Raw genomic sequence first — 13,065 nt, 5'->3', positions numbered from 1 at the left:
ACTCAATTACTTATGGCATGCGTTCATTTGCACTGAACTTGAACTCCAATGTAGCTTGATGTTTTCAATTTCCTTTATCATTTCGAATGGGGTCCCGGGTTCGAATCCCGGTCGGGCTTGGTTGTTCGTGAATGTCCATTCATCAATTTCATCATTTCATCACTCATCCCCATCTTCGCAAATTAGCCAAGAGGCACAAAACGCGAAGTAAAATAAACTAAATCAAATAAATCAAAATCGAATGGATCAGTGGCCACTATAATGACGCGCGATATTACACATAGCTAGAAGGTTAATTTTTCTAGCACTTATAAGAATCAACCCTTCACATCTACGTAATTTGCAACATTTCACATTTTTAAAACTGAACAGTAGCATCTGTCGGCAAACTACCTTCCTTTCCTTACTACACATACTGTGCTGTCCGATTTATTTTCTCAGAATGTTCATATTCCTGGATCCTAATCGCCTTTTTTCCCCAGATTTTTCTATCGCGTGCTTTGTATTTTTCGTATTTTATTAGCTTTTCTATATTTTTGGTTGATTCGACGGTAAACTTAAGAAATTAGCTGAAAATGAAGAAGGAAGAAACACAAAGGAAAGCCCAAGGTCACACTGGGAATCTGACCTACAGCAGCAAGAACGTGAGTCGATCTCCACACGCTTCTCCACAACGGCTGCAAGCTCAAGGGCGTGCCTAGCTGGGGATTGAACTCCCCTCGAAATACCGCAGAAATAATAATATTAATAAAATTTAAAAAAATAGCTTTCGTTACCTACATGTCAAAAGATAGGTTAATCCGGACTGAACCTACAGTTTCAAATGATTTTCAATCCACTGTGGAATGCTCCTCACCGTGTATTGAACTCCGGTTCCCGATATATATATATATATTTTCCAGTATGCGTTTATGGTTACAATTGTCATAAAAGGTGTGTGTGTAATTTACGACCCTGTCAAAATACTTTTTTTCTGAACACACCTCTGGCAAGGGTGGTAATCGTTAGGTTAACATTACAGATGTAATAAAATTAGTTATTGGACAGACTTAAGACACTAATAGTATTTTCATCCAGCAATATCCCCTCGTTTTTTATCGCCTTCTTTAAAACTTTCATTCTGTCTTTCTCTTTCCATTATGACTCCACTCCTAGTGTCTCCATCTATTCTCGTTTCGTGGCCTCCCCGATAGCGCAGTAGTAGCGTCGTTGCCTTGTAATCTAGGGGTCCCGGGTTCGATACCCGGTGGAGGCACGTAGTGGTTCGGATCCCACCATAGCATTTCAGTTATCTGTCTTCCATTGTGTGGGATACAGTTTTATTCTGCTCTGTTCACGCTGTATAGGTTCCGGTCTAGTGTGAAATGGGCCTTCCTTTGTTTGTCCCTTCATCAATTTAATCTTTTAATTACTGTTCACCGTCATATCAAACTACAAAAGGGAGAAAATTACTGCAAGAAATAATGTAAAATTACATTTGCATTTGATGCTAGCGATTTTTGCTATTCGGTGGGGGAACAGACCTGGGAATCGTACGATGCCTGGAGCCCAGATTGGTTTATTACGATTAATCGCATGTTTTGTAGTCAAAATTGAAGCCTTGACATGGAAAAGGATGTAAGTGCCAAACTGGTCAACTTTGCATGAACGACAATCTGTTCCATTGCCAATGGCCTGGAGAGAGATGGAAGTGCCGAGTACATGCATGTAGTACTCACTGATGCCGTAAGATGGTATCGGATGACATTTATGTCGGGGCATTTAGCGGATTTGTAAAAGAAGGTCCAGGATGAGTAGGCTACCCGAAGGCGTTAATTACGCTCAAGTATAGATTTAGTGCTGTCCCAGGGAATGAATGAAATACCATGTATTCTTATCCACTTTGCCACACAAGAACGTTAAGAGAAAACCATCCCATCCTTTTCATAACCCAGGTGGTGTTATAAATCACGCTTAGTTAACACAGTTGAACTAACAGTACAGGGAGCCAATAATTGACTTTTTTTCTAATATTTTATGACAACTGAAATGGACCAGGCAGGTGTACAGCGTATGTATTTGTGCACTTTTTGCAATGCTTTTAAACAATATTTTTACTGAAGACATTTTCTCCTTTGATGAAAAGTTTCTCTCGGGTTATCGAGCAGGTGAGTTGTGGAGAAGATTCCAAGCTTTCGAGAACTAACGCCATTTTAATCTTCAGGGTAGAAGTGAGTGACGTTAGCTATGGAAAGCTTGGAATATTTTTGGCGTTTACTGAGGAGAAATATTGTGCCCCCCCTCTTCCATGTTGAAAGATGGACCCTGACGTTTGACAAGTCTTGCGACGACTACATGAAAATGTCACGCTTCGCCACTGGCCTTTACTGTAATATCCTTCCCTAACCTCAGGAACACGCCACTGCTTCCAGTGCAAAACAAAAAGACTATTTGTTTAAAATGCAAAACTCGATAGAGTTGAGGAACGGAAGTGGACTTCCCTACAGCTGATTCCACTCAACTAATGAGAAACATCTGACTGTGACATTCCTTTTTGAACTCTTGTTTGACGGAGCGGCCATGCTTTACCAGTTTTTATTGAGGCTTCTGTGAAAGATCTAAGATTTGGGAGTTTTCTTCTTTTTAATTCCGTCAGTGATTTTGTTGCTTGCTCTTCATAGAACGGTGGAGAGTGAAATGGTCTACAAATATACGTAGCAATATGATACATTTAAATTGCTCGCAACATTTTCGTTGAATGACAAATATAGGCTATTTCCTTCTCTTGCATTTCCTTTGTGGTATACAGTGGCGTGCCCAAGGGGGCTTGGTGGGGGTCATAAACCCCACTTTTGGCCCAGTATTCCTAAAAAAGAACGTCAAAGGCATGACAAGTGGCATAATGAGGTCTGACTACTGAAAAAGTATACGTAACATCCCCCTCCCCCCTTGGAAAATCCTGATATCTATTTATTTATTTGAATAGTTCTGCAATGGTATATCTTTCACTGCATTGTTTTTTGGTTATTTTACGTATTTTACCTACCTCCCTAGATTAATCGCGACGATGAAATATGTCAGGCGCAGGTTGCCAGAAGTTCTGTTTTTATAGGATTGTCCTATATTTCACAATATCCTGTAAAAGTTTGTACAATACGTCAATTCGTCCTATATCTGGGAACTAACAATTTAAATATAAAGTTTCCATTGGGGGAACGAAATTTCAAAAGCATGTTGACTACACCATGATAATTTCGTCCAACTCGAATCTATCCAAAAGGAGTGTAAGCCATAAGTTTCACCAAGAGCTTTTGTAGAGGTACAGGGCGTTGATATAAAATTGTTAGGCCTAATTGCGATATAATAATAGAATCATTATAAAATAATAAACGTCAAGAAAATTCTCCGCAGAAACTATTAGAGAATTAAGTGGTGGGATATGCTTTTTTCTGGTTTCTAAAGAGCTTGCTGCTTTAGTTATTCTGCTCGCTGGCGTACGCAAGTTTTTTTGGGGGGGCTGGAATTGTAAAGGTGGATATTACATAACTGTTCTGGGGGATACACTGTAACATATTACGTAAATACCATTCTTAACCATCGTTTTAAAAGTTGTTCAAAGGCAAGAATGGTAATGCGGGGTCATTTTAACGGAAGTTTGTATTTATCATTGGCTTTCCCCGATTTATTTGCGACTTCTGTTCGATTTTTTCTCAACATTTCGGGAGGAGCTGCAGCCCCATCAGCCCTCCTCCTGCGTACGCCAGTGATTCTGCTAGTGAGAGGCTTTACGAAACCAAGTTACTATACAAAAACTAGTTCTTACATTTCCGTTCAGCGTGTGTTCTATATTGGCCAAGGAGAAATGTTGTAACCCTAATGAAGGAATAAACACGAAGAAACTTCCATAGGATCACCTTGTAATAAAAGGATCCCGGGTTCGATTTCCAGTAGTAGTCACATTGCAGAATGGTCCGGATCCCACATTAACTGTATATTTTAACATTGGCGTGAACGTATTATTTTGTACTAACTTTTTTGTAAGTAATATTGAGTTTTTAAACGTGTTTACCAAATCCTCTTCTTACTGTTTGTATATTATATAGGTAGTAAAGTTTTAAAAGTATACCAGTTTTTGCAACTGTCCTACGTGGTCTTTCAAGAATGTACAGAGCTCGAACATCATGAGAAAAACCCTGGCAAACTCGTGAACTGAAATGTGTACGGTTTTCTCTTCCTGATGACACAAACACTTAGCAGTGAATAAAGATGACAACGATGCGTTGAAGAACGCCGCACATTTTGGCAATGCAGGGGCAGGATTGCATGGTAAACAGCTGATCGCATCGCTCACGCTACTCCTGCTCCCTTACCTTTGAAACTTCGAAGACAGTGCCAGGGGTTCTCTTTTCTTGGTCAAGCTATAAATGTACGGGTATGACTCATCGCACGTAAGTCACACCTTTAAGGTCAAGCGCTTTATTTCGTCTTCTAACACAATCGCAGAATGATTTCGTGGTTAGGTTAGGCTTGTGTCTTACCACAAATACACTACATTTAGCCTAACGATGAAAGCATTTAACCTGACGTCAGAAGACAAAATACGACGTTTGACCGAGGTGTTTGACTTACGTGCGATAAATGAGACCCATAAATGGACTGTACGGTGAATAATATGTACTTTCGATGATGGAAAGCTGTTTCTACTTGTTTCAATATGGAGTTCGTTATAAAGATTTGTTGACTTTTATGATTTTTAATTTTGAACTCGACACTTCTTACATTTTCTGCTCGTGTTTCGAATACTTGTGGATTTGGATACGCAACGGCAACTACAGGATGCAGGCGATAAATTTCTCATTGTCGGGAACTGTGGGGGTTCCAGATTCGACTCTCGGTGTGGGCACATGGTGATTTGGGTCACTAAGCGGCTGACGCTGACCGTTTAGCCCATCTGAGCATACAGCGGACTTAAAACAAAAACAAACTGTTGTTCTAGACACTGTCTACGAAGTAAATTACGAGTGGAAGACTACAGAGGATTCTTAATTGACGTGTAACACCTGAAAAAAGAAGTGGAGACCTCAGGCGGCACTACAGAAGATCACGTGATTGGCAGACTCGCTTCAGCACAGTGTCCTTGGTTTACTGGATGCAGCTGGGGAAAGGAGTTTGATTATTAATGCCATCTAGCTTTCTTGAAGAGAACTTCGTGTACAGTGCTGTATGCAGTGGGTGGACTTTGTTAGCGGTTTTTTATGATTATTTCGTCCCCGTTAGGACATTTTCACTATTTCTTACGTCGTCTTTATGCCTTTTTAGGTCAATCGCGACGATTGGATGAAATTGCACACTTAGAAATACCTGCAGACCGTCAATCGGACACTGAAAATTTGGTGGCGAGACTGACAAGGGGGCACTCCCCACTCCCGAGATGTCTGGAAAATGTTCATGCAAATCAAATAGGGAAATTGTAGCGATATTTTATTTTAAATAATACTGTTTTCCGAGATTTTCAAGCTGTAAGTTACAGCAATTAACTGCTATGTCCAACAAAATAACCAGGAAACGTTTCACCAGAGAATTACAATCATGTTGGCTGCCGTAAGGTGCTGTGAGGGATAGTAGATTAAGTGCTCTCTCTTTAATATTTGTGCATCGTGAAAAGGTACAGAAAGACAAAGACGTGTTCATAATCAAAGTGACAGATGTTTGTGGAAAGGAAGCAAGGCGAATCCAGTTCCTACTTAAATCGTGGACTCAACTCTGAACTTTTCAACAACGCCAAAATATTTTCAATTCAATTTCAATTTTATGATTTGTAAAATAACATTACTAATAATAAAAAGTAAATTATACAGTAAGTTTCTATGACTGCAGGGCAAGATGTAAAATCTTACTATCCCCTTCCCCCTAAGAATCCTGTGGACACCCTTGAAGGCTGAAAGGGCCGTACTGAACGCGACCGGTAATTAGTTAATTCATTCGGAAACTTTTCTAACGTTGGAAGCGGCTCCGGCGCCCACCCAGCGTCGTATGACATGGGTACTTGGGGGAAACCCTGGGGGGTAAAGGCGGTCAGGGGCTTGATGCTGATCACATCACCCCCACTCCCAATCGGATCAAGAAAGTGTGGGGCGTTACCCCCACCCCCTATACGCCTTCATGGCGTGGTGCTAAGCACAGCGTATCACTATTACGGGCCTTAAACGCAGGTCCAACCTGGTTTTCCCCCTGATAACATGTTTACTGAAGTTCATATAGTGTTTATCGAGCTCTGCTTTCAAATAGTGAATCACTAGGGATGCAGTACACGTAGTTCGCAGGATAACAGATCTTATTGAAGATAAGTGGAGGAAATGAACATCGATTATTCCCTTGGTAGCACGAGCGTCTACTTGGCCCTAATAAATAGGGAAAAAAAACATCTTTCATCATTAGCCTGTGTCTACGCGAATTTATTTTGTTCATGTCTTTATTCTTTGCTACGATATTGGTTCTTGACAAGTGTATTTTCTCGCTAAACAGTGTTATCCAAAAAGAATGTCTATTTTTTTAACATGAGATTGTTGCTCCTTGAGATCAGAGCTCTCGCAACAGCAGGTTCCATGTTCAAGTCCCGCCTAGCGTGGTTCATTTGTGCGTTCCCCTTTATCAGTTTGATCCAATCGTCATTCATCCTCATCGTCGCGATTAGCTTAACTAGATAAGGAAGCTACGTTAAATAACCTAAATACGAATACAATTGTAAGATGTTGGATAACTTTCCCACAAGAGATGAGAACAGACAGTGGCAACCCCAGAAAAAAATAGTGACAAGGTAGAAGGGAACGGGAATATTTGATGAGGGGAGGTAACATTTAATATACCAGCAACTGTCACAAGAAAATGTATATTTTGCGAAAGGAGCATATATTTGCCAACGTTTGCTCTTTGCTGGGGGAGCGGTGGAAGGGGCAGATCGGAGGAACGAGGGATTGTTCTCTCCTTGCTCTGCAGGTTCTATACTTCAGCATACCCGGCCCCCAATCACAGCGCAGAACGGTTATTTTGATAAAATCATGTTTCCAGGCTGGCCACTTCGAGAAGGAGGGATTCTAAGGTTGCCGCTTGTTGCCTCAACGGGGGGACAGCGGTAGGTCTAATTGTCTGTCTGCAAGTTTCTTCGTACGTAAACACGGCAACAGGCTCACTGTCCCACGCCAGGAGTTAGCTTGGCTCTAAGGGTGGATGAAAATGACAAGTTCGCCTTTCTATATTTTCATACTTCAAACTCCAACCCTCTTGTTCTCGTGGCCGTACAAATTGCTTAAATTGAATGCATGTTCTGTGGAACAAATTGGTGTGACGTAAACAGCGACTTGTAGTTGTTTCTCGACTGTAATTAAAATCACTGATACGCCACGTATATCGAGAAACACAGCCATCAAAATCTCTATTATCCCTCAGTTTGCTATCTTGCCCTGTGGATTTATTTCATACTTAATTCTATACTTAAAATATTCTCTATCTGAAATATTTAGGCAATAGGGATTCAGTTCATATGGGCATTTTATTATTATTATTATTTAATGTTTGTTTTAAGTCCACTTCCTGCACAGCTAGCCTAATCGGAACTGGATCTATAGATTAAAGTGGGATCCGAACAACTACGTGCCTCCACCGTGTTTCGCACCCGGGTCCCTTGATTACAAGGTGGCGACGTTACAATAACGCCATCGGGGAGGCCCTTAGTTATTTCTTTAAATCAACCAGTCGGGAGAATCTCGACAACCAATAGGTATTGACTGTCCTCCACCTGCTTACACGGAAGAGGCAGAAGAAAAAACTACTGCCGTTCCATCTTTACTTCCTCTCGGAAATTCAATTGTCAGGCAGTCACGAAGGTACCTCCCTGCATCTGACGCCGCCCGCGATCGTCACGACATCTTGTTAAGCAAATTGGGAACTTGAGTTTTGTGATTCCAAGTGCAATATTTGCAGCTTCTGTAAATTTACTGTAGCACTGTGAGCTTCCGCGTGGGATTTGAGCGAGACAAAAGTAAACTAGCCGGCAACTTAAAAAATACAGACAAAAATCGAAACTTGACCTAGTAAGGTTTACAGTTGGAACCGATCCACGGAATTTCCACCCCAACAGAATCTAATCCAGTAAACTGGAATCATTTTCTGTACACCTAAGAAGAATGTGCGGGTAAAAATTCGTAATGCCATTTGCAAGTCTTACAAATTTAATTAGTATACATGAATACAAATATTTTGAGTAGTATTCCGGTTTTACAGTTTAACAAAATTTTACATGAGTAAAATCTGCTTTCAGTCTCCCTTTTTGCTTTTCCCGTATCTTCTAGATCCTCGCCCTCTGTCTTTCTTCCTTAGTTGCTCGTGTTGTTTTACTTCCTTTGCTACTTCCCTTCCTTGTTTCATCATTAATTTTAGTTGAACCGCATGTATTTGTGGTAATTTATCCACTCCCTCCCCCAAACAAACACAATTTACACTTGCACTTCCTAAATATGAACTTACGCTCCCTTATAAGGAAAATTCTGGACAAACTCCTGTGTATTTGAACTCGAAATGTGTCTGAACATTGAATACAGTGCATTCAAATTACCACAGCGATACATAAAATTTTATCATCTTGGACTATTACTAACCATATTATTGGTTCTGAATTTCTCTACAGTTACCTATGAAATCCTTGCATTTGAAATTGGAAAATACGTGAATGCAGATTTCAACTAGTTGAATTGCGATATTGTAATCTCATTTCATACCTATCCAGGATTCAAACGCATTATTCATAATGTAACTTCCATTTTCATCCCTATTTCCCCCGGATAGGTAGACAACCCACATTACACTGGAAGTGAATTAGGTTGCTGACAGCAAAGGGTGTGTAGCAGGGTTTCCCAATTTTTTTCGTTTCATGGCACCCTTAGTGTTTCAAGATTTTTCTGCGGCGCCCAAATCAGAATTTGGGCCTACCTCACTTGCAACGCTCAGTGTAGTTAGGTTGCTTGCCTTAAGTTAAAAAATAAACACACATTTCAAATTCAGAAACATTTTATATGTAAAAAGTAAGTACATATTTGGAACAATTATATCATTTCAGTGAAAATATTGGATCATTTCGCGGCGCCCCTGCAAGTCAGCCAGGACGCCGCGGCGCACACTTTGGGAACCACTGGTGCATAGAGTAAATGATGAGTGAGAGTAACATGTTTGTTTCTGGGGTAAAACTAAATAAAAAAACAATGTTGAATATGCGAAAGTATTTTTTTTAATTCGTCTTACTGGGAGGATGAATGGTAAATTGATATCTTAACCAGGATTCGAACCTTGGACTTTGTAGGGCGCTACGATAATCATGAAACAAGTATAATACAGGGTCGTAGCCAATGGAGGCCAAGGTGGGCATCGCCAGTGTGTGTCCGCGACATAATTGCCCACCCTGAAAAAATTTAAAAAGTCGCCCATCCATCTCTAAAATCATGATTATGGCGCTGTGCTAATGTATACACCAAAGCTCGAAGTCTGTATGTTTGTATGCAATAAACCATGTGAGAAATGGTCTGCAAATGCCAGGTGGCATTGAGTACTGAGTAGTATTTGCAACCTAACGCCGTCCTTCATTGCCTTATTGCTGAATCAACAAGGTGCGAAAATGGTTACATTGAGAAACGCTAATGTTTGCTTATGTAAGTCTGAGCATCTCTGGCTTCTGCTGCTGCTTGGCCGGAAATTCTTCTACCAAAGTTATCTTTGGTTGGAGTGCCGTAAGAGAAAGTTGGGTGTGGTGGTTGCGGAGACTTGCATAGCGATTCAAATACAATAATTTGCGTTGGTGTAATCATAGAAGGTTATCTTTAGTGTCGAGTCAACACCAAAATAAAGATGAAGCGCTCGTGTCATGGTATGAAAAAAAAAGATGAGTGGTCTTGTAGCCTGTTTTGAAGTATGACGTCACTCCTAGCTACGTCACGATCTCCCCTGGAAGGTCACTCGTGTGCGACGAGCGAACGGAACATTCCAGGTCGCTCAGTATGATTGTTACGTTGTGATTTACCGCCTGCCGAAGGTTTTCAATTGGAGAGTGCATTAGTGGTGGAAATTATACAGTCAGCGTGTGGATGGAATTGTGAATGACGTTGTGCTCCGCGTGTGTGTAGAGGCTCTATATGACGTATACGGGTAACACTACAAACCCCTCCCCCTTTTTCTCGTGATGCAAGCATGTTTGTAACCTGACAAACCGGTCACAATCTTGTTTTGTTTTCCCCCCTCTGATAACATTCCTAAACTGCTGAAGACACAAGCGAACTAGCTTCTTCAAATGAACGCATACCAATATTAAGTTGCTGCTTTGCGATACAATTTGCTCCCTGGAACTCGTGTCAAGGTCATCCGCGAACAGAAGACTGTTGTGCTTCGTGCGGTAAAGTTGAGGATTCTCCCCCTTCGAGGCGAACTCGAACGTCTCTGCGAACTGAAAGTGCGAGGTTGCCGGTTGATTCTCGGTTCGTGTTCTGAGTGAAGTGGAATGGGCGACAACACAATGGACGATGAAGAACAGGAGCCACAGGAGGACCAAGAATTGAAAGGCGAAGAGGACGACGATAAAGGACCGGATCTCTTCATTAGAACTGCCACCGACATCAAACGGGTCCTGCCCTCGATTTTCAATTTGAAAATAGTAAGTTCAGTGACATTTAAAATAATTTATTTTATTTTTGTTTAATTAATTGCCAGAAAAATTAGGGAGATGAAAGTCTGTATTGCAATGTTGTTTGAAGTCAGACAAACCCTAAAAATTGGGGTAGTTGCATTTAGAGGAACTCAGAAGATTGTTGTGGAAGCCAAGCTAACCATTTCGGTTACTAATTTTCAGCGGCGCATTTAGGATTTCATTCTGGGGATGCGGAGGGGGTTTTCATTGCATTATATGTGTACTGTACGTACACCCAACGGTAAAAGAAATGGTAGACGAAATCACCATTTTTCCCCAGTGTGCTTCCCACAATGTGATGGTCATGATCTGAAATAAAAGCGGCAATAAACAGAGGACAGACAACATGGGCTTCGCATAAACCGAATTTCATTCCATTCTACAAGTACACAGGATGTAGCAGAGAAAATAATGAGAAAACTAATGGACAATTTGCGTACTATTAACTTCAGAAAGGTCCAATTTATGCTCATTTTGGCTCTAAATTTACCCTTCGATCCCGTTAAATAGGAATTTACATCCCCTCCCCGCTGGATGAAAAACTCTGAATGAGAATATTTAAATCCTAATGGGATGATTATGTATTTTTCGGTACATATAGGGATATTTCCGAGGAGCTTAAGCCCAGTAGCCCCTCCTTATGTTGATGTAAGATAAACACGGAGGGCCTCCCCGATGGCGCAGTGCGTCGTCGCCTTGTAATCAAGGGGTCCCGGGTTCGATAGCCGGGGGAGGCACATAGTGGTTCGGATACCACTTTAAACAGTTGGCCCAGTCTCGATTAGCCTCACTGTGCATAAAGTGGACTTAAAACACCAACTCAATCAATCAAAGATAAACACTGAGTCCGATAAGAACATTATTGTAGAATATGGCATAATGAAAATCTGAATATATGTTTTGGTCCAAATAACCTTAATATTGAATTAAAATTGTAATGATAATTTTTCAACTTTGAAAATCTCTATTTCGGATCATGAAGCTCAGGGTGAGGGATGATAATGCGATGCTCCAAAAAGTTATGTTGCTTCTGGAGACGCGACATTCCAGCTAAAGTGCTCCAGACGTAACTGGAAATCAGATTTCCACGAAGAGTCTGCAACGATCACGCGAGCTCATTTATGACCCTTTCCACTAGTTTTTTTGCTATTGACCTTGAGTCATGAGTTTGTCAAAAATGTTTCACCAAAAAGGTCGCTTGTTATTCATTTGTATATTAAAAAATGGCTCTATACCGTTCAGTGCAGCGTAATTGCACGAAAATTGTGTGAGCGGCTGGATTAAAAATCGCATTGGCCAAGAAGTCCGGATGAAAAATATATCCAATACTGTGACAGATTATCAGGATTCGGATATCCTTAACGATATATTTTTTCATCGATATATTCAAAAAGTTTATTTAGGTATAACTATTCGTAAAATAATTATCCACTTAACCATTTATAGGGGCGCAATATTTTGAAATTGACTACCAGAATTGCTTCCTAGGCAACCAATATGTCTTTGGCGCAGACAGGACACTAGCAAGTCAATCAACTTGACGCTTCATAAGTTTTCTTACCAGACTTGAAACCAGTTTGTGAATCTGAAATGGAGTTACTTTGTTTCAGTAAATGTGTCATAGTAAGTAGGGGATTTCGAACAGAAAGTTGGCGCCGTGAGCGTAAATAGAATGTTTGAAAGGACAAGTAGTTGCTGGGGGCGCACTCACCCCATCTTGGCGTTGCTGCAGAATTATTATATTCTCGTATTTCTGATGCTTGTTTGAACGCATACAAGCTTGACAATAAGGGAAATAAGAGAATTAGGTGACGATAAGTGATTAAGAACTTTTATAGTTTCTGTATGTTACAGTACTTTTCGAGCAACTGGTTGCTATCATTCAGAGTTGCGGTGGGACGTAACAAGTAACGCGTCACGAAATTTACATTAGTAACTCAAACGTTACTTTGCATTACTTGCATTACCTTGATACATTCAACTCTGGAGGATTTATTTGCCAGGACGAAACATGCTTGTTGTGTTCTAAATTTGTGTATATAAAGTTACAGTGGGACAATATACACTACAGAGAACAGATGAGGTAGTTGTGTAAACCGTTAAATGTCCTTTTTTGTATGACAAAGTAACTGTAACGCATTACGTTTGTAAACAAAGTAACGAAGGCGTTAATTTGTATTTTTAGTAAGTTGCCAAGCTCTCAACATTTACATTTTTTGCAATAGCACCTTTTTCCTTGAACGATAATGTTTTGCTTCTTTCTCAAATAGCGAGGGCCAATTAACCTATGCACCCTCACTTCCGCCGGCGGAAAATTTCAAAGCACATTGTGTTTTCAATTCCCCTTCCACAGTTCTGTC

The 13,065-nt window shown here is 40.6% G+C and overlaps 1 protein-coding gene across 3 annotated transcripts in view; it reads left to right on the top strand.

Annotated features, from left to right (window-relative positions):
* LOC145978921 (calpain-A-like) overlaps positions 1-13,065 on the top strand; it is a 185,783-nt gene that overhangs the window by 73,334 nt on the left and 99,384 nt on the right. Inside the window, exon 1 of one of the 3 annotated variants that reach the window (XM_083111901.1) lies at positions 9,986-10,672. The exons of the other annotated variants lie outside the window; for them this stretch is intronic. Coding sequence (XP_082968027.1) covers positions 10,520-10,672 — 153 coding nt within the window. The 5' untranslated portion in view covers positions 9,986-10,519. Of the gene's footprint in view, positions 1-9,985; positions 10,673-13,065 lie in introns of those variants that run through there. 3 annotated transcript variants of the gene reach the window in all.

The sequence above is a fragment of the Lepisma saccharinum genome, chromosome 25, assembly GCF_977018435.1.
Source record: "Lepisma saccharinum chromosome 25, izLepSacc3.1, whole genome shotgun sequence".
In the NCBI taxonomy this organism is placed as follows: domain Eukaryota; kingdom Metazoa; phylum Arthropoda; class Insecta; order Zygentoma; family Lepismatidae; genus Lepisma; species Lepisma saccharinum.
The sequence above is the reverse complement of the archived record's forward strand: the minus strand, read 5'-3'. Positions and strand labels throughout refer to the sequence as shown.